Source organism: Cucurbita maxima, unplaced genomic scaffold (assembly GCF_002738345.1).
Source record: "Cucurbita maxima cultivar Rimu unplaced genomic scaffold, Cmax_1.0 Cma_Scf00001, whole genome shotgun sequence".
Classification (NCBI taxonomy): domain Eukaryota; kingdom Viridiplantae; phylum Streptophyta; class Magnoliopsida; order Cucurbitales; family Cucurbitaceae; genus Cucurbita; species Cucurbita maxima.
The window spans coordinates 2,410,858-2,432,406 of NW_019272017.1; the positions used below are offsets into that span (position 1 = coordinate 2,410,858).

At 37.6% G+C, this 21,549-nt stretch overlaps 4 protein-coding genes across 8 annotated transcripts; 3 read left to right on the forward strand and 1 right to left on the reverse strand.

The window, feature by feature from the left end:
* The first annotated feature begins 64 nt into the window (after positions 1–64).
* On the forward strand, positions 65–5,898 carry LOC111481527 (reticulon-like protein B11). 3 transcript variants are annotated; one of them, XR_002718067.1, is made up of 7 exons: positions 65–254; positions 539–719; positions 1,712–1,853; positions 1,924–1,993; positions 2,097–2,304; positions 3,963–4,005; positions 5,435–5,898. XR_002718067.1 is itself a non-coding variant. In XM_023127004.1 (6 exons), exons 1-5 carry the CDS (start codon positions 191–193, stop codon positions 2,264–2,266), a joined length of 627 nt encoding a protein of 208 aa, XP_022982772.1. In that variant the 5' UTR covers positions 65–190; the 3' UTR covers positions 2,267–2,304; positions 3,462–3,665. The 3 variants fall into 3 exon arrangements, 2 of the variants coding, with proteins under 2 accessions (XP_022982772.1, XP_022982758.1); XM_023127004.1 differs by lacking the exons at positions 3,963–4,005; positions 5,435–5,898 and adding an exon at positions 3,462–3,665; XM_023126990.1 differs by lacking the exons at positions 3,963–4,005; positions 5,435–5,898 and having other exon boundaries at positions 2,097–2,528.
* A 1,121-nt stretch (positions 5,899–7,019) lies between these two features.
* LOC111478916 (probable LRR receptor-like serine/threonine-protein kinase At4g37250) lies at positions 7,020–10,164 on the forward strand. Its single transcript, XM_023123412.1, has 2 exons — positions 7,020–9,096; positions 9,213–10,164. The coding sequence occupies exons 1-2, from the start codon at positions 7,425–7,427 to the stop codon at positions 9,881–9,883; spliced, it is 2,343 nt and encodes a 780-aa protein (XP_022979180.1). The 5' UTR covers positions 7,020–7,424; the 3' UTR covers positions 9,884–10,164.
* A 1,499-nt stretch (positions 10,165–11,663) lies between these two features.
* On the forward strand, positions 11,664–15,129 carry LOC111479396 (D-3-phosphoglycerate dehydrogenase 1, chloroplastic-like). The gene is made up of 5 exons (XM_023124039.1): positions 11,664–12,322; positions 12,863–13,239; positions 13,325–13,435; positions 13,519–13,614; positions 14,298–15,129. Exons 1-5 carry the CDS (start codon positions 11,779–11,781, stop codon positions 14,967–14,969), a joined length of 1,800 nt encoding a protein of 599 aa, XP_022979807.1. The 5' UTR covers positions 11,664–11,778; the 3' UTR covers positions 14,970–15,129.
* Positions 15,130–18,848: 3,719 nt separating this feature from the next.
* Positions 18,849–21,232, reverse strand: LOC111480525 (cyclin-D3-3-like). Of its 3 annotated transcripts, none has more exons than XR_002717851.1 (5): positions 20,489–21,232; positions 20,176–20,377; positions 19,907–20,037; positions 19,289–19,823; positions 18,849–19,044 (listed from the first exon to the last, which is right to left on the reverse strand). XR_002717851.1 is itself a non-coding variant. In XM_023125636.1 (5 exons), exons 1-4 carry the CDS (start codon positions 20,987–20,989, stop codon positions 19,515–19,517), a joined length of 1,143 nt encoding a protein of 380 aa, XP_022981404.1. In that variant the 5' UTR covers positions 20,990–21,232; the 3' UTR covers positions 19,190–19,391; positions 19,467–19,514. The 3 variants fall into 3 exon arrangements, 2 of the variants coding, with proteins under 2 accessions (XP_022981404.1, XP_022981393.1); XM_023125636.1 differs by lacking the exon at positions 18,849–19,044 and having other exon boundaries at positions 19,190–19,391; positions 19,467–19,823; XM_023125625.1 differs by lacking the exon at positions 18,849–19,044 and having other exon boundaries at positions 19,190–19,823.
* Positions 21,233–21,549: the final 317 nt, after the last annotated feature.

The following is a 21,549-nucleotide window of genomic DNA, read 5'->3' on the forward strand; positions in this document are numbered from 1 at the left end:
GTATAGATTAGAATGGGGTCCAACCCAAAATTAAAATAAGAAATTAATAATCAGTAAATAAATAAATAAAGTTCTAATTCAGAGGGTTGTTGAAATTTTTGGGTGTTGGAATTCTCCGTTTTTCCCTTCAGTTCTTAAATCTTCATCTTTCTCTCTGCTTTCAATTCTTGTTTTCTCTGAAACCCTAATCATGTCCATGGGATCCAATTCTACTCGTCGCATTTCTGTTCATCAAATGCTCGGCGGTGGTCCTGGTACTTCTCTTCTCTGTTCTGCTCTTTTGCGATCTTTCTATTTTCGAATTGGAACTTACATTGATGCTTTAGAATTCCCTCCTCGATCTGGGTTTACCTTTTCATGTTTCGATAATGAATTGTTTTGGTCTAATGTGGTTTTCTCGCAATCTTTGTCTGAATTATGTGTTTCATTTGGCTGAGTTTTTATTAAGTGTTCCGAATTTTTTTTTTCTCGAATTGGCAGATTTTGTTCAATTCTATTAAATTTGTTGTTGGTTCGCTAATTTAGCTATTGATGACAGTGGCTGATATGCTCTTATGGAAGAAATGGTGTGGTGGGGCTGTCATACTCACGTCTACAACAGCTTTGTGGTACCTGTTTGAAAGAGCCGATTACAACTTCTTATCTTTTGTTGCCAATGTTCTATTGCTTCTTGTCCTCATTCTTTTCGTCTGGGCCAAATCTGCTTCTCTTCTCAATAGGTAATTTGACTCTTCCTTCTCCCAGCTTTTAGTGCTTTACATAGTTTTATTTTCTAATCTCCACTTCTTGGGTAGAAGTTTGTGGATGCGTTATGGTTGTTTTAGGGACGATGAATCAAAAGAAAATAACATACATTGTAAAAGAGAACCGGTTATTGTGCAAAATTTTGAGAATAGTTTGTTTGGTCAAGGGATTACGACCTTGACCAAAAGTTCAGGGTTTGAATCTGCAGCCCACATACAGTTCTGTACAAACTTGGACTCCTTTTTGTTGAACCATTAGTGTAAGAGAAGAACATTTTCAAATTTTTCGTTGGAGAAGTAATCGTGTAGGTTTTTTGAGATAATATGACTTAGATTGAGATGAAATGTATACATTCGCAAGGCTTTGCTTGAGATGGATGTAGAGTATAAGAATATTTGCTAAAACCACCACACTTGAAAGGCCTCATACCAATGGAGATGTATTTCTTATAAACCCACAATCATTCCCTAAATTAGCCAATATGAGATTCACTCCCAACAATCCTCCCCTCAAACAAAGTACACTATAAGCTTCCCCTGAGGCTTATGGAGCTCTCGAACAGCCTCCCCTTAATCGAGGCTCGACTCCTTTCTCTGGAGCCCTCGAACAAAGTACACCCTTTGTTCGACACTTAGTCACTTTTGACTACAACTTTGAGACTCACAATTCTTTGTTCGATATTTGAGGATTCTATTGTCATGGCTAAGTTTAGGGTATGACTCTTATACCATGAGAATATTTGCTAAAACCACCCCACCTAAATGGTGTGAAAGTACTCTATTTATAATCAAATAAATTACAAGGATACGAGAAGAGTAATAAATGCAAAAAGCAATAAATGGAAAGATACCTATGGTAAGAAGACAAATATCTAAATGTTTGTCTATAATAAAATATCAAATATGATATATATGGTAAATTATAATTTAGTACGGTAAACTAAAAGTTACCTTCTTTTGTGATTCAGACCTCTACCTCCGCTTCCAGATCTGGAAATTTCTGAGGAATCTGTTTCGATAGTTGCTGATGAACTACGATTGTGGGTCAATTTTGCACTGTCAATTGCACGTGATATTGCGATAGGAAGAAACCTTAAGCTCTTTCTTCAGGTTAGGGTAATCACTTGTCTTATCGTCTGTGATGACCGCGACTTGTGAGTTAATTTATTCACGTCCTCAGGTTGCTCTTGGACTATGGATTTCATCCTTCATTGGCAGTTTCTTCAATTTTCTTACACTGGTCTATTTTGGTGAGTTCTTTGGGGCTCTTATTTCTTTGTAATCAGCGGTTCAAAAATCATTGCTGTTGCTATCTTTAACAATTTATGCATTCTATCAATATATTTTTTTCAGGGGTCCTTCTCAGTCTTTCAGCTCCGCTAGTGTACGATAAGTACCAGGATCCCATTGATGAAAAGTTGTGTGTAACACATAGATATGTACAAATGCAATACAGGAAGCTTGATGAGAATGTCTTAAGGAAGTTACCATTACCCTTAAACAAGGAGAAGAAGATGCAATAGGCACAGCACTCGCGTGATGATCAGTAACTTCAAAAGAAGTGAGCTGGATCTACCTTTTTCATAATACTCTTAACGCCATTTTTGTATTCTGATGTGTCCGATAAATATTATTTCAGATCAACATAGAGTGAGTATTATGTACTTTTATTCTGATGGCTTGTAAAAAATCTCTTATTTATTCCTTTGTTGTGTGTGTTTCCTTCCTTCAATTTGAGCATCGGCTGATTTCTTTCTGTTGTAATTTAAATACCATCTATTCCTTTATCAAGGATCGTTAGATCTTGAAACTCGTGAATAAGTTCTGGTAGCTTGTGAGATTAGATTACTAACTCCTAAGTTTACATGTCCTGCATATTAATGTCCTGCATATTAATATCTTAGAAGATTTCACAAAATTCGTATCTAGTTTTCAACTTTTTAGAAATATAATGGCTAATGATTTAGTTAATAGTAAATTTTCTTTTACACGACGATTTCATTTCGCTTGATTATTTAGATGCATTATTAACTAGTTACTAAATCGATTTCCTCTCCTCTTGCCCTGGCTTGTTTGAGAAATAGAAATAGATTTACCTCGATTGTTTGTCTCTTGTCTTTGCTTTAATCAAGTTAGCTTCCGCTATTTTAAGAGTTTGCCAATCTTCTTGGAGATCAACGTTCTTGCATAGTAGCCTTTCCATATCATTTATTAAAATGGGGATCTCATTATTACCTTTTTTTTTTTTTTTTAGCAAAACCACCCATCTGAGTCATCCTTAACCATTGGTTAACTAATTATGATTAACTGAACTTGTTGATGAAGTTGAATTCTTGGTTTGAAATTTATTTTCTAGGCCAAAGTAACCAATCTATCTCGTAGTAAAAGATTTAAGTGGGTGATATTATACTGTTCATACAAGTCTTAGATGGACTGACCTGATGCTTGAGTGTGTTCTATACTGCAATGGTTTTTCCAATTTAGTTCAACTAATCATTGCTTCACTGGCAATTTAAGATGATGATAAGTTTGTGTTTGGTAAGAAAATTTCCATATTGAGATTTATTTCTGGGGCAAATATGACTTGTTATACCTTGATTTTTGTTTTCAGAGGACCTGGTTGCTGAAAAACATTAGTTTAGTTTCTTTGTTTGTCAAGTGTTAGGTTTTCAAATTTACATCTGATTTGCTTTGGTTTTACTTGTTGCTACTTTGAAGTACGCAGAGGCACATTGGCTTTCAACAGAGGACGATCAGTAGATTTGAAATTTTCGATCAGAGACATTGAGATTGCTTTTGAATGAGATGTACTTCAGCTTTCTAGATCTTTTAGAAAGTTGTGGTATATAACTTAACATAAATGTATCCTGACTCTGACTTTGGGCTGAAAACTAAAAGCATTAGTGTTCGGTTTTGGATCGAAATGGTATGGTGTCTTGGCTATCCTGGTTTCCTAGTCTGGGTTCTGTAATCATTAGTGTTTGGTTTAGGATTGTACTTTGTTGTTTCAGCTAAATGATTTTGTGATGTAGTTTTTTGGTTTGCTTTCGAGTTCTGCGTACACTTCGGTGCAGATACTCGAACATAGCATCTCGTAACCGATGGAAACTAAAGCCACTTAAACTCGATGTTCAATTAGCAGCACCTTGATCAGTAGAAGACTGAAAATTTATTTATCTTAACATGTTGCTAAGGCTGACTAGTTCCTTTGCCTTTCAGGTGTAAGGACAAAGAAAAATGACCCATCTCATGCGACACACATGTAAGTTCCTCCTGAACCTCACTTTTAAGGTAAAACGTCTCGCATCTAGTAGACAATAAAAAAATTTATCAAAGACTCGCATGGAATAGGGAAATTATTATTACTGGGGCACTCCTGCACCAAAGCACATGTATTTTTGTCTCCTGGTTTTGATGGGGTTCTGCAAAGGACGCAACTGTTCATATATATTTATTTAAGCTGTCCAAGTCATTTACGGTTCTTTATAAAATCAGTATCTTAGTTATAACCTTTGAGTTTGGCACATCCTGAATTATATATATATATTTCTCTGGAAAGTTGTAAGTAATGGGCACATGGTCTGTGTGCTAAACCATAGGACGCACAAAAGGTAGCAGAAAAAGGCCAAAAGGATGGAGAATTTATTGCACTTTTTAAGGGTGTTTGGTTTTTTTGTATTAGATTAATGAATTAGGGGTATACTTGTTCCAAGTTTTGGATTTGATAATCTTACATCAAAGCATAATACCTTTCATAGATCACAAACTCATAAACCGCTAGTAGATATTGTCTTCTTTGGGCTTTCCCTTCGAGCTTCTCCTCAAGACTTTAAAACGCGCCTGTTAAAAAAAGGTTTCCGCATCCTTATAAAGGTGTTTCGTTCTCCTCCCCAACCAACAATCCACCCCTTTTCAGGGTCTAGCGTCCTCGCTGGCACTCAGTTCCTTTCTCCAATCGATATGGGACCACCGCCAAATCCACCCCCTTCAGGGCTCAGCGTCCTACTGGGACACCGCCTCGTGTCTACCTCCCTTCGGGGAACAACCTCCTCGCTGGCTCTGATACCATTTGTAACGGCCCAACCCCACCTCTAGCAGATATTGTCCTCTTTGGGCTTTTCCTTTTGGGCTTCCCCTTAAGGCTTTAAAACGTGTTTGGTAGGGAAAGGTTTCCACGCCCTTGTAAAGGGTGCTTCGTTCTCCTCCCCAACCAACGTGGGATATCATAATCCACCCCCCTTTAGGGCCCAGCGTCCTCGTTAGCACTCGTTCCTTTCTCCGGTCGATGTGGGACCACCACCAAATCCACCCCCTTCAGGGAACAGCCTCCTCACTGGCACATCACCCAGTGTCTGGCTCTGATACCCTTAAGGTTTTAAAACGTAGGGAAAAGTTTCTACAACTTTATAAAAGATGTTTCGTTCTACTCTCCAACCAATGTGGATATCACACTAAGAATCACATCAAAAGCTTTTGCTACAAATTTAGATTTTCCAATTCCTGACTAAGACAACACAGATTCAGATTTCCATTTAGGAAGCTTTTTGCAGCAAATTCTTTCTGGTGTTCATAATTGTTACGGAGAAGTGAATTTGAAGCTGCTGATTGATGGGGATAGAGAGATAAATAATGCTTCAAGTAGACGGAAACATCATTCATGTTTTGTTTTGATTGGTCCAAACTCTTTTCAGATCCAAAGGACGAAGGGTGAAGGCAAAGAGCATGCATGCATGCGTCTCTTAGGGAGACCAACAACACTTTCTGGACAACAGGTTGGCCTTACAGACCCATTATATCAATTTCATCCCTTTCAAAATCACTCTCTTTTCTGATCAACAAACTTATTCAATGAATCTCAGTTTGATTATGATGAATGCTTCGCAAATTCCATGCTTTTCATTTGTTTTTTGCCCATTTGATCACCATTTTTCAAGAGCATGCTTATGTTCTTACCATTTCTGTATGGGATTTGAAAATTTGATAGTGAAAAAGACAAGATTTTAGGGATGGAATCTTTGACAGTGCAGTGTGGGAATCAGGGCTTTTGTTGGTGTTGGTGGTGGGGTGGTCCTTTAAATGCTTATAGGACCATCCCATATTTATCATCTTTCTAAGGTCCATAACTTCTTTTTTCCTTTTTCTTAGGATAAATACTTTATTTATTTGAATCACAAGCATATGTTTTAAAACATATTATTTTACAGATATGTTTATGGTTCCACAATTAGAGCATCTTACACCCCCAAACATACTAGCTTTATGCCATTAATATTATACCAAATTATGCCTCTTTTTTCTTTTTGTTATTTTATTTCACTTTTTAAACCCTTTTCGGGTATGTAAGTATTTAGTATTTTTTGACAAAAATAAATATATATTACCTCTCGTGTTTAAGTTTAAAGTTTTATTTAATACTTAAATAGGGGTCGAGCCCGAGGTGCACGACGTACTTGTGCATAGCTGCCAAAATGGGTCCTAGTAAGGTAAACTTTAGAGCTTTTTCTCAAATCCTTTCACCAAATCTATACAAAAAAAAAAAAAAAAATGGTTGGTGTGAAATGTGGAGGCTTTTTGAGGTTTTTTCTTTTTTATAAGAAAAATACTTTTGTCTGAATATCATTGAAACTGTACCAAAAGGGCATCTAAATTAAACAACACTGTCTCGTGGGTGCGATCACAATTTTGTCTTGAAATTCGATATCTATTTTTTTTAAAAACAAATTTCTTTTAAGGCCTTCGTTTTTTATTATTTTCTTTTCAGTCCCTCCACTTTTTTTATTTATTTATTTATTTCATATCCTAAATTATTACAAACATCCCACCTCCCAATGGGGTCTGTTCTTGTTTGAGAATTAATGCCCATAACTTGTCATGCATTCTTAACTTCACAAAATTAACACACACATATATATTACTAAATCATTGTTTGAAGAAAAATAGATATAACGGCTAAATAGTCAGAGCCATATCCATTCGTACTCGAGCCCGACTGCCCACGAGTCGCACCACCCCTTTCTTTCCCTTCCCTCCTCTCACGAACAACATTTGTCTAGTCGTGCACAACGCCTTGCCTCTTTTCACGAAGTTAACTGTTTGCGTCTATTGGTGTCAACAACTAATGCTTCAATCGTCCACCTGCCCTCACATCAAGCTTTTCAATGATAAAGATGCATTTCAAATGATTATAATTTTTAAACAAGCTTAATCAAGATATGTATCATGGATTGAAAAATGGAGTTGTTATGTAAACCTAATTATTATTTGAAGAAAAAGGGTAAAATTTTGTCCCTCCATCCTTGAGAATACATGGCTCCACCCCTAGGTTTGTTTGCTAATGAGAAGTTGATGGGTCTCTTTCTTTAACTCTTAGACAGAAGCCATTGAAGAAGAAGAAGACGACAGCTGAGTGAGCCCTTCCCTTCCCCCTCTGCTCCAACCTTGCAGTTCCATGGCTTCCAATTCGCAAGATTCTCTCTTATTACTGCTCATTTCACTCCCACTTTCCCTGACCTGACTGCCATCTTCCGATTCCTTCATTCTCTCTCTCTCTCTCTCTCTCTCTCTCTCCACATTTGGTAAATCCAAGGACTTCACTTCAGTCTCTTTCTCCTTCTTCTTCTTCCTCAATCCTTCCAATGAACTTGTTTTAGAACTCTAAAAGATGCAGCATCTGTTGAAGCCATGAACTCCATTACCACAAATCTTGCTCTGTTTTGGAGCTTCGCTTTCTTCTTTCACTTTCTTCTTCGTTCTCCTTCTCTGGCTCTCAACGGCGATGCCACCCTCTTGATTTCTCTCAAGCGCTCCATTCTCGGAGATCCTTTGAATGTTTTGGCTAATTGGAATTTCAATGATGACACCCCCTGTTCTTGGCGTGGAGTCACCTGTACTGACCTTCAAACCGACGGTGGTGGCTGGACGGATTTCCTCAGAGTCACTGCCCTGTCCCTCCCCGACAGTCAGCTTCTGGGTTCCATTCCGGATGAGCTTGGAATGATTGAACATCTTCGTCTTCTCGATCTTTCCGGTAATTTCTTTAATGGGTCTTTGCCGGTTTCCATTTTCAATGCTTCGGAGCTTCAGATTCTTTCTCTGTCGAATAATGTCATCTCCGGGGAGTTGCCGGTGGCTATTGGGGGTTTGAGGAGTCTTCAGGTTTTGAATCTGTCTGATAATGCGTTGGCTGGGAAAGTGCCCGGAAATCTCACTGCTCTGAGGAATCTCACTGTGGTTTCTTTGAGGAGTAATTACTTCACCGGAGAGATTCCGGGGAATTTCAGTTCGACGGAGGTTTTGGATCTGTCGTCTAATTTGCTTAATGGGTCTCTGCCGGCGGATTTTGGTGGGGAGAAACTGCGGTATTTGAACTTCTCTTACAATAAAATTTCAAGTTCGATTCCGCTGGAGTTCGCCAAGAAGATTCCGGCGAATGCGACAATGGATCTCTCTTTCAACAATCTCACCGGAGTAATTCCTCAGTCGACTGCTCTGCTCAACCAGAAAACAGAGGCGTTCGCCGGAAATGAAGATCTCTGCGGGAAGCCATTGAAGCATCTCTGTTCGATTCCTTCTTCACTCACAACTCCCCCAAATGTTTCTGATTCTTCATCTTCTTCTCCAGCTATCGCCGCCATACCCAAAACAATCGGCGCCATTCCGGCAACACAGTCCCTCGGAGGTCCAAACGGCACACAAACTCCTCCGCCCCGTAACACCATGAAACCCATCACAATAGCCGCAATCGCCGTTGGAGACCTCGCCGGAGTCGCCATTCTTGCCGTCGTGATTCTCTACGTCTACCATCACCAGAAACAAAAAAACCCCAATTCCAAAACCCCTAAATCCACCGAGAAGAAGCCGCCGATTGGGTCACAACAAACCCTCCAAACTAATCAGAAAAAACCCTCATCAGTGTTGTTCTGTTTACCCACCAAAGGCGAAGAGACATCAGAGGCAACGAGTTCCTCCGACGGCGAAGAACAAAGAGACAAACCAAGCACAACCCACGACGGAGAGAACAGAGAGAGTAAGAAAAACGGTGTTCTCGTTACAGTAGACGTAGAAACAGAGCTCGAATTGGAGACTCTGTTAAAGGCATCAGCGTATATACTCGGAGCGAGCGGCGGAAGCATTGTGTACAAGGCAGTGCTCGAGGACGGCACGGCATTCGCCGTTCGAAGAATCGGCGACAGCGGCATTGAAAGTTTCAAGGATTTCGAGACCCAAGTGAGAGCCATTGCAAAGCTTCGACATCAAAATTTAGTAAAAATCCGAGGATTCTTCTGGGGAGAAGACGAGAAGCTCATCATCTACGACTATGTCTCCAATGGCTGCCTTGCATCCTCCATCCACAGTAAGTTTCCCGCACATTTTAGCTTCCACTCATCCATTCCTCTAACATGCGCATATTTCATCAATTTTTCCTAATTTAATGTAATAAAATTAAACGAAATAATTTAATCGATTCAGGAAAACCGAGTTCATCGTCTTCTTCCCAGAGCCATTTATCATTCGAAACCCGACTAAAAATCGCAAGAGGAATCGCTCGAGGACTGACCTTCATCCACGACAAGAAGCACGTCCATGGCAATCTCAAGCCGTCCAACATCCTCCTCAACGCCGATATGGAGCCGTTAATCACCGATCTCGGCCTCGACAAGCTCCTCATTAGCGGCTCCAAAATCGCTCTTACCTCCGCCTCCACCCGAAACTTCGGCAGCCACAGATCTACACCCAATCGCGAGCAACAAGAGAGCAACGTCGGTAGCGCAATTAGCGGCGGAAGCCCGGGCGTGAGCTTGGGATCGGCATACCAGGCGCCGGAATCGCTGAGGAATCTGAAACCGAGCCCTAAATGGGACGTGTACTCGTTCGGAGTGATCTTGCTGGAGATTCTGAGCGGGAGAATCGTGACGGAGAGGGAGGCGAGTCAATGGAGCGGCGGTGATGATGAAGTACGGATGAAGAAGATGATCGATTTGGTGATCAGAGAGGAAGTGGAAGGGAAAGAGGAAGCGATGATGGGGATTTTTAGATTAGGGTTTAGGTGCGTTTGTTTCGTGCCTCAGAAGAGACCAACCATGAAAGAAGCTCTGCAACAACTTGATAGAATTTCTTCCTCCATTTCTTCTTCACGCTAATTCATTTCATCATGGAGTTTTGATTTTCCTCTTTATTCATGTGTTTTGTTTTTTAATTTATGGTTTTTTTTAGGTAAAATTTAGTTTTGGATGTAAAGTGTGTGATCCAAACCTAATTAACCTCAGATACCGACGCTATCAATCTAAGTTTGACCTCGACTAAGTTCGAGAAGTCGTTTACCATTTGTAACAAATGAGTTGACAGTACAGATGTCAATTTAATCGGTGGAGTGTAGATCCTCATTTGATTAGGGGCTAGAGAGATTTCTTCTTGTTATATAAGTGGAGGTCGGGACATTGGGTCATTTGGTGAAGAAAATCCCACTCAATTCTTCTACCCGCCTTGCCTCACTTCAAAGAAAGAAAGTTCCATTTCCGTATGTCTCACGAGTTCTAATGGGTCTAATGTCCTGGTTTCATTTGTTCGATTTGCGTAATGTCAAATGTTTTTGACATTATGCTAATTAGACCAATAATAATAAAATCGTAAATCATGAAATAAATAACTGAATAGAGATAGGGAAGGTCACTAGAGATACGTCATACCGCAGGTGCCCCACTCCAAAAGCATGATCTAGTCTCCGATGACCATCTCAACTTTCATCGGAGTCGGCGAACAGTGGAACAGTTATATCTCTCTGTTTGTGTGAGGGTGTGTTCTGAAAGATGAATAGTACTTTTTATTTAAAAATGAGTAATTAATAATAGTTATATATGTACCTATAGGGTAACACTTTTGGGTGGGTACTTTGCCTCGTATACATTTACGAATTAATTTTTAGTACACATTTAAATGTCATTATCTTATTTATTTTTTTTAAATTTAAATAACTTTTGATAGTCAATTCCAACCTTATTACTTTTAATATATTTTTTTAAAAAAGTAATACTATATATATTTAAAATACAAAATTCGGTAAACTCGACTTTATTATATTAAATGGAATATTACTTTATTTAAATTATTTCCATTTTTTTTATTTTTAAAATAAATTATTATGATATTTTCATAATTATTTTTTGTTTTATGCAAACCTCTAGTGTCGTAATCATGTCATAATAAGCATTTTCTTGTTTATGAATTATGGGATCGAAATAATAAAAAATATGAAAATTTATACTGCAAAATTAAGATAAAAAAGATTAATAAATTGTATGATGATGTAATATATATATAATATTCAAATTTATATTTAATATTTAGTGGTGGAAAACAGCTTTTACAATAGATTTCAACCCTTTTTGCTATTTACGACGTCACCTCAAATATTTAAAAAGAATTAAAAAAAATATTTTAGTCAAACGATTATAAAAAAACGTCTTGAAAATAGTGATAAAATAATTAGTTTATAATAGATTCTTTCCCTTTAATTACACATAAATAAATAAATAAATAAAGCTTTTTTTTTTTTTTTTTTTTTTATCAATACATGCACTATATTCAGTATTTAAAATTTATTTTTAGTCTTAATAAATTATAAATTTTTACAATTAAATTGAATGAATAATAATTTTCTAAAAGAAAATAAGGGGATAGTTTAATGGTGTTGGGACATTTAACCCTACTTTTAAGTTAACCCAAGAGTTACCGCGGTTCATTTTAGATTTTTACCCGGTTTTGCGTTAAATAAAATTCGGGACTTGGCTTCCAATTAAAGCCAACACTTCTAAACTAATAAAAAACAAACAACATTCCATTTCTGGAATCTCACTCGCATCACATGCGCGTGTATTTCACGCTCCCCGCCAAACGCACATATCTTCCTTTGGCACTCGCTCTGTTTTCATCATAGACTAAACCTTTCTCTCACCTTCCCTATTAAACCCTAGATCTTCCTCGTCGTCTCTCCTTTTCGCTCCGCCGGTGCTTTACATTTCTGACTTCCGACGAGTAAATGGCTGCCTCTGCTTCACCTTCGCTCCGTACGTCGAAGCTTCGGAGCTCGGTACTTTCTTCTCTCTCTTCTAAGCTTCCTCTTTCTTCGGCTTTTTCTGTTAATTTTCGTCCTCGGAGTGTTGGCGTGCCGCGGTTTGTTGTGTTGGTTTCTGCGTCGTTGAATGCGAAACCGACGGTTCTTGTTGCGGAGAAGCTTGGTGAAGCGGGTGTTGATCTCCTTAAGGAGTTTGCTAATGTGGATTGCTCCTATAATTTGACTCCTGAGGAGCTCTGCACCAAGATCTCGCTCTGTGATGCGCTTATTGTGCGGAGTGGGACTAAGGTCAGCCGTGAAGTGTTTGAATCCTCTGGAGGGAGATTGAAGGTTGTTGGGAGGGCTGGTGTTGGCATTGATAATGTGGATCTGGCGGCCGCCACTGAGCATGGTTGCTTGGTGGTGAATGCTCCGACTGCGAACACGGTGGCTGCCGCTGAGCACGGAATCGCGCTTTTAACTGCAATGGCCAGAAATGTTGCCCAAGCCGATGCGTCTGTCAAAGCCGGTACGTTTATACAAAACATTTTACGGAATCTTCGTGTTCTGTAACATCTTGTTTGCTTTGGATCTGCTCGAAACCATCGAATGGGCGAAAAGTTCGGAAAGATCTCGACCTTTTGTCGTAATATTGGACGAACATTTTGTTTGAATCATTTTTTAAAATCATTTTTAATGTTTAAAGCTGATTGCGCTCTAAAGAAATTCGTTGCCCGATCGTGGTGGTTCTGGGAATACGTCATTTAAAAAAAAAAAAAAAAATTCATTGAGATGCACTGTAAAAGGTGGGAACCTGTCGGGAATTTGTAAGTTCAGAATTATTCCCATGCTTGCCTGGCCTGGATTTTACCGGACTTTTTACGATTAATAATTTTTCTCTGTAACATAGATTTAAGTAACTTTTTTCTGCATGAGACGTTCTCTTTCCCATATCAGCCAGTTGACACGAAATAGTCGATGATTTTATAGTTTATTGGTATGATTTTGTATACAAGATGCGTTTGTTAAAAGAACTACTTATGATTTTACATTTTCTCCTCCACCCTAGGGAAGTGGCAACGCAACAAATATGTCGGTGTATCACTTGTGGGGAAAACACTGGCTGTAATGGGATTCGGCAAAGTTGGATCTGAAGTTGCTCGTCGTGCAAAGGGTCTTGGCATGCATGTAATTGCCCATGACCCATATGCCCCAGCTGATCGTGCTCGTGCGATAGGCGTAGAACTTGTGAGCTTTGATGAAGCCATTGGAACTGCGGATTTCATCTCTTTACATATGCCTTTAACTCCATCCACGTCAAAGATTCTTAACGATGAAAATTTTGCGAAAATGAAGAAAGGAGTTAGGATTGTGAATGTTGCTCGTGGAGGAGTAATTGATGAAGAAGCTCTTGTGAGGGCGCTGGATGCTGGAATTGTTGCTCAGGTTCCTTTCCTTCCTACAACTTGAAACTGAAGTTTGCTATTATTATTTACAATGCAAGGATTGTAATATGTTCTTTTTCTGATAGGCTGCACTTGATGTTTTTACTGTGGAACCGCCTCCTAAGGATAGCAAGTTGATTCAGCATGAGAATGTCACTGTAACTCCTCATCTCGGTGCCAGCACAATGGAGGCTCAGGTGTGTATTCTTTTAAATCAAAGGACTTAAAGCTTGTGTTTTTCTTTTTACAAGTTTTCATGATCTTTGAATTTGGTGTGCAGGAAGGAGTTGCTGTTGAAATAGCTGAAGCTGTTGTTGGAGCCCTCAAAGGGGAGCTTGCAGCTACTGCCGTCAATGCTCCGATGGTTCCTGCAGAGGTATAAGCCCTTAGTTTTGGAATCTTCTATCTCTCATGTTTCGTATTTCATGGTCACTTAAATGTTAATCTGAATGTAGTTTATTTTTGTAAAAAAAAAAAAAAGAAGAATCGTTTGCCTTCTAGTTCTGTTCATGTTGACCTCTTTACTTCAAATCGTCATTTGTTTTCTTGATTCTCTTGCCTTCCAAGCGGCTATATCCTTGGTTTTCTGATTCATTATGCTATAGATAGAGTAAGAATCTTCTTTTGAACGCTTATCATTTATATGACTTAGAAACCTTTGACATATCTCCCCATTTCTCGACGCTGAATATGGTGTTGTATAAAAGGAAAAAAAAAAAAAAAAAGGCTAAATAGTAATCCTTCAACAGTGGGAGAGAATAGAGATTACTTTTGACATTTTTCTAGGTCTTGAGATGATTTTCAGAAACCTGTTAAATGTAAATGGTTCTTAAGCTATCAAAACCTTTCTTCCAATTCCAACGATATAACAGTGCCACTATAAATGGATTACTTTGTTGTTTCTTTTAATTCATTACTTTTTGCGTACTTGTTATCAAGATTTGCTGGGTGACAATTGTGATTTGCATCATTATTCATGTACATCTTATTTTCTGTTAACTAATTTCTCAAGTTTCTGGTATATAAGGATTCTAAGGAAGTATTATTTCTTCCCTACAGGTGTTAACCGAGCTGAAACCATTTGTTGAACTCGCTGAGAAATTGGGAAGACTAGCTGTCCAATTGGTAGCTGGAGGTAGTGGTGTGAAAACTGTGAAAGTGACATATGCATCCTCTAGAGCTCCTGATGATCTTGACACCAGACTTCTTCGTGCCATGATAACCAAGGGTCTAATTGAGCCGATTTCGAGTGTTTTTGTGAACTTGGTGAATGCTGACTTTACTGCCAAACAGAGAGGACTAAGGATAAGTGAGGAGAGAGTCGTTCTGGATGGATCACCTGAGAAACCATTAGAATACATTCAGGTCCAGATTGCCAACGTGGAATCCAGATTTGCCAGTGCAATATCAGACACCGGGGAAATTAAGGTGGAAGGACTTGTGAAAGATGGAATCCCTCACCTGACGAAGGTCGGTTCTTTTGAAGTCGACGTTAGTCTGGAAGGTAGCATCATACTGTGCAGGCAGGTTGACCAGCCAGGTATGATTGGAAGAGTTGGAAGCGTTCTGGGAGAAGAAAATGTTAATGTGAGCTTCATGAGTGTCGGGAGGATTGCTCCTCGAAAGCAGGCAGTCATGGCGATCGGTGTCGATGAACAGCCCAGCAAACAAGCTTTGAAGAGGATTGGTGACATTCCAGCAATTGAAGAGTTTGTTTTCCTCAAGTTGTAGGATGGTGGTGGTCATGAACTTGAAGGCCCCCACCCCTACCTGGGTATTTGGATACATTACATTCCTACATGTTTGGCCCCAATTTTGACAGTTTTCGTTTAAATAAGCTGGTTGGTTTGTTTTCTTTACTAAGTTGTTTGAAGAACGAGTCTTTATTCACTGTGAACGGGATCCCTTTTAAATGGATTCTTGGTCGGAGTTTAATGGCCCATAATATGATGGATCAAATCCAAATGATTTCAAAATGGGCCGGAACGAGCCGTAGATATCATATTTGGGCCTATGGCCCATTAAGTAATTCAAAATACTCATTAAAACGTTCTGTAGATATTTTCACAACATTATCTTCAAATTCACGCAAGTTTTTAATTCTCATTTCTATGTCCAAAACATAGATTTCCAATATTTCTAATTACATCATCAAATCAACCAACGGACTATACTTGAGTTGATAAATTTTAAAACCCTTGCCACCAACCCACATCAAAACCCAATTTCGTAATTTTCGTATTTCAAATTGCCTCCTCAGATTCCGATATTTTCGATCCATATCACATATATATGTATTTACCCGAACATATCATTCTCGTGTAAAAGGAGAAATATGGGCATCTTGGATTGTTCGGGTAGCTAATCCATTGGTAGCCCAAAAAAACAAAAACTTACAAACAACCAATGATGGGGACATTTGAAGAGGGAATTGAAAGAAGAGATAAATGTTTTGTGGTTCAAAATATTAAAAATAAAAAATAAAAAAAAAATAATAAATGAGAGATATGAGAAATTGAAAGGGTGGGCAGTAGTAGTAGTAGTAGTAGGGTAGCCTCACAGTGTAGCCTCTCAAAGATACCCCAAATTTAGACCATACCACCTTCCAAAATTAACCCTCTAAATCCTGTTTTTTTTTTTACCATTTGTTTCTTTTACTGTGGGTGGGGGTAAAAACCAGGCTGTCTCAGCTCACCCAAATGGACCACCAAACTTGGGACTGTGTTTGTGGAGTTAATGATGTTTGTCTATTTCCTTGTAGCGCCACAGCCTTTATAGGTAACCCTTTTCTTTTTTTCTTTTTCAATAAACCATACGTTTCAAATTCTCAATTCAACTCTTCACTTATTACAAATTTAACATCGTCTTCAACCTGATGATAGACGGAGCGTCACACTACAACCTAGACAAAGAGTCTTTTCGCACGGTTGAATCAACCACCTCTTACACTAAATAAAATTAAAAAAAACGTATACACTCTAACCTCACAGATATCTCGAGTATGAATATCACGACATTAAGTTAAAGAAATAACTTGGTATGAAACATGTTGAGACGGTAAAAAGAGAATTTAAAATCATCCGACAACCAAACCAAACCAAACCAAAACTTTTATCCGTTTTGGTTCATTTATTAAGTGTTGTTCCTTTCACTGAGATATGGTAGATTCATATGGTAAATTCATGGGAGTTACTAGTCCAACCACATCACTTTCTCTTTCACCCCTTCAAACTCTTCATTTTTACTGACTCATAAAGGTTAATTTTTCAAAAACATAATTACCATGGTTAGCATTTTTATCTAAGGTAGGTGAAATTATGAATAATTTAACTACAATTAATACACGAATTAACTATTTTTCTCTATCAACTTTGAACGATGACAGCTATTTTATAATTCATTGAACTAACAGACAAATCGTTTCACGATGATTAATTCTAAGTTAAATAACGTTCGAACAACGTTTTTGAAAGGCGATGACGAAAAATAGAGTAAATACAAAAGATTAGATACCGAGATAAACCCAAAACGGAGCGGTAATAATTGAGAAATAGGAATGAAAGTTGAGAGAGAAGAAAGGGACAATTCCACGAAAACTTGATCCTACACACATTGGATCCTCATTTGCATAACATCAAACATTTACTCACCACAGACACACACTCAGGATATGTTTTTTTTTTTTTAATTTAATTTTTTAAAATTTTAAATAAATAATAATAAAAAAAAATATAATATATATATATATATTAATTAAAAAATAAATAATAAATAAAATAAATATAAAAAGTCATGAGCATTAAGTTGGGTCATGCATAAAGAGTGAAAGCAGAAGTTTCCACAAAACAAAACCATCTGTTCATGATTATCTCTTTCTCTCTCTAAAAATAAATTAAAATTAAAATTAAAATTAAAATATTTATTTATTTATTTATTTATTTATTCTTATTATTCTTCCAAAATTATTGATGCATTAATTTTGGATGCAAACTTTGAGGATTCTCATAATATTAATTTCCCCAATATATTGTTTTCAAATTATTCACTATTTGGATATTAAATGCATTATGTGAATTTAAAAAATAAAAAAACTATTAATTTCATTGAAATTTAATAAATAAGATATTATTTATTATTTTAAAGGTCGATGTTCGGTTTCCTATTCTTTGAGTTCAGAAAAAAAAAAGACGTAAACTGTCCATATAGACTATGATCTTCATTTAAGTAAGTTGATTTTAGACGAGTTTAAGCGTTTGACAAGTTTAGGTAAAGAAATGGGGTCGGGTTTAATACTTTTTACATGATATTACTACTTTTCTCAACCATTTTTTTTTGTTTCACTTTACTTGCAAAACACTCCGAAACATAATTTGGAACCGTCATAGTTTTAATTATTTTGTTGTTCGAACTTTCAAAAGTCTTGTTTTAGCATTAAAATACAGTATGTCATTGGACGTGGAAAATTTTATGTCACACAATGATATTCATTAGACCTAGTGTTGAACATAGCTGATTCGATTAGATTTATTTGAACGCACAAGAATTTATTAAAAATACGACCGTAAAATTTTAAAATAATAGAGTGGGGTCCACATTATTGGACCTAAAGTTTGAAAGACTCTCATCCCTTCACTCATCACTAGAGTGATATATATATATATATATATATATTTGGTTAATAATAATTTAAAAAAATAAAATAAAAAAACTTTACAGCTGTTTACCAAAGATATTTAATTATTTATGAATAAGAAAATGTAAAAAAAATATGGGTTTTGGTTCAAAATTGAAACCCTTTTGATTGTATTAAAGAAGCAAGAGACAAAGATGGGTTAATTAGGAGCAAAATATTTGGTCAAAAATAGAATTTTATTTTTTACAAAAAGAACCCCCAATTTCTTGATAATTGCAATTGTAGCATTATTATTAGGGTGGGGACAAATATTGATTCAACATTTAGTCCTTTGTTTTTCTTTTCTTTAGGTTTGTAGCAACAAAGCTCTTTTCCTCAATGGTAAATTATTATAACTATGGCACACGTCTACCTTCTATTTGCACCACTCTACCCAACCTTAATACAACAACAAGGATGAGATGGGTAAATACGGAAATTGATTGGACTCGACTTCGACTAAGACTTCTTTTTTCAAATGCTACATCTTTTATTTTAATTGTATCGTCGAGGTTAGCTAATTATTTTACCTGGGTCAGGATTAATCCGTTGCTTTTTTTTGTTAGAAGGACATGACGTCAAAGTTTACCTTGGTCAAGATTGAATTGTTGTTTTTTTTTTTTATGAGAGGCTCATGACACCAAAGTTTACTTGAGTCGAGATTAAACCGTTGTTTTTTTGTCCGAGGGACATGACACCAAAGTTTACCTAGGTCAGGATTGAACCATTGTTTTTTTTGTCAGTGGAACTTGACACCGAACAAGGTTAAACTTTTTGTAAATGGGGATTTGTCAAATCTCATTTGAACTTCGTTTTTGGCCTATAATTGAAAAGGGTTCTTAAAAAAAGATATATCTATAAGATAAACCGGTTGTACTTAATTTGGTGAGAAGATCAAAATGCAAAGGAAATTCAAGAGAATTCAGATTGGGATTGAATGGCTGAAAGGCACTGATATTGTGCAAAGAAAATGCAGCTTTAATAAGAACATTGTTCAGAGAAGATCGGACAGGACAATGACTCAAACACCATTTTCCTACAGACAAGACAACCTTGGCTTCTCCGATCACTCCATAGCTCGTTTTAAGACACACCCATCTCTCCCTGAAACCATGTGGGTCTGCTCTGTTTTCCCTTTAAACCAGTTTCCAGCAGCTCAATAATGAATCAAACAAAGACAATATTCAAATCATGAATCGAAAAAAGTAAAAACAGTGATGAACAAAGACAATATTCAAATCATGAATCGAAAAAAGTAAAAACAGTGATGAACAGAACAAGAAACCAAGAACTGCTGTGCTTTATTTAATAATAATGAGAGTTTCCTCCAAAACAAAAAGGAAAGTGATCTGATTTGAAATCAAGTAGAAATGCATACTTTTTGTCTTCTCCTCTGCAATGCCATTTTTTTCTGGTCACTTCTGTTCTTGTGAACATTCCCATCAAATCCCCATCACTGCTCTTCCTTCCACCTTCCAATTCTAATGCCAAGAACATTATGGGCAAGCAATTTGATATCAAAAGTGAGAAATGGAGCAGAGCATTATAACACATACATAATCATTTCCTAGTTCTTTGGAGGGGAAAGGGGGGCGGATTATGAACTAAGAAGGGCTGCCAACAATGTCCAAACAGACCCTCCTGTTCAGAGAATGATATAACATTCTTGGCTCTTCAGTTTTGTTCTTCTTGAAAGATGGTTCAGGTGAAGAACAAACTGATGCTGCTGCTCTCAATGCCCATGAATCATTGGAGCTGTCTGAACTGAAACCAGCATCAATCACACCATTTGGGCTATCAGGAGCTTGATGATGTTCGTACTTCCGCTTGTGGGGATTGTTGGAATGATATAAGCCATTGCTACATGCCTTTGAATGCTCCACTACAAGATTGTAACAGCCTAGCACTTTGTCCTGTTTAAATGGACTTTCAAAAGTTAAGATAAACTGGTTTTGAATGAAATCAACATGGAAATGAGATTTGTTCTTGAACAAACCTTGCTCATTTTAAGAACACCCAGAAGATGATCTTGGTGCTCCATTGACTTATGGGGTTCAATCTGTTCTATAATGTTCATCATTGTTGCACTTGCCAAGACAGATGGAAGATAACCCACAAATCTTGAATCTAACAAAACCCAGAAGAAGTTTCAACTCTGAACATGAGAATTCAAGAAAAAAAGATCCAAATTTTAACATTTTCGAGTTCATTTCCATTAGAACAGCACTAAATCAACTCTACTTTTAAGTGGTTTCATGTTCTAACCTGAGAGAAGAGAAAGGAGGAGATTCTCAGAACGCTTGAAGAACTCCAAATGAAGATTGGTCTTTAACCCAAGCCTTCTTACAATGTTGTCAAGATATGAATACGAAGTAACCAAATGCATCCTCCATTGAAGAGTTGACAGCACTAAAAGCTCCATTCGCTGAATGGTTTTGGCCTCAAACACAAATTTCGCATCCTCCACCTGAACAGACATTTAATCAAACATGTTATCTACAAGAACAAAGCTCAATTATAACCAAAGCCTTTCAAGAACACAATTTGAAATGATGGGTATTGCATTTTATCAACATACTTGAAGGTCAAGTAGCAGAGGAACTTCAACCTCCTCCACTTTAGCCGCCAACGAGAGGCAAGTGACAGCCACAAGCTGGTTCATCCATGGCTTGTCACTTCTAAAATGAAAGCTCGAGAGGAACCTGTCGAAATAAGCAACGGCCAAAATTGCAGTGAGAGACGAGAACCCATAATGGGATTTAACTTTAAGCATCCACTCCACAGATGAAGAACGAGCAGCAGAGACAGAAGGATCCATTAACAGAGGTTCAAGCTTGAGATTGCTCTGTTTCAGCTGCTCTGTTTCCTTAGACAACAAGGAGAGAAGGCGTTCATCTTCCCCAAATAGATCTTCCTCCAAAACATCCAAAGAAAAAACATGGGCTTGATGGGTCTGTTCTAGCTCATCTTCATCCTCCTCCTCCTCCTCCCATTTCTCCTCCTCGCAAAACAGAGAATCGAGCGAAATCAAATGGGTTTGGGCTTCATCGTCGGCTGGCTCATAGCGATGCATTGCCATCGAATGAAGCTTGGATTAGAGGACTCAAAAGAGGAAAAAGGAGGAGCTCAAAGGGCCATCCATGTCCGGCGGAACTGAGAAAAAGGGGATTGAAGAAGAACCAGAGGAGAGGAGAAAGAGAGAGAGAGAGAAAGGGGGAGCGGTGGGTTGTATTGGTGGAGATTGTCTTTATGTTATATATGCATTGGGGTTTGAAAATGTTTGTGCTTTCGGTGTGTCCCGTTGGCGGGCAGAAACGCAACGGCACACACACCAAGCCGGACCCCATGAAAACAACCTCCTAAGAAACCTAAATAAATGCCAATGGCTGCCAATTCAATATGACAGAGAGAGGATTTCTAGGGTTTTACTTTCAAATAAGACTCTTTTTTTCCCCTTTTCTTTATGGATTCCTTCATTTGGGTGTTATTATAAAACACTCCCTTTTTCTTTTTGAAAGTTTTTTTTGAGGTTCGCCTTCTTTCTATGTCTATCTAATGTTTTAATATTAATATTATAGGCTCGAAACGTTTCACTTCTTTTGACTTTTTTTTTAACTATAATAGCTCAAACCATTTCTG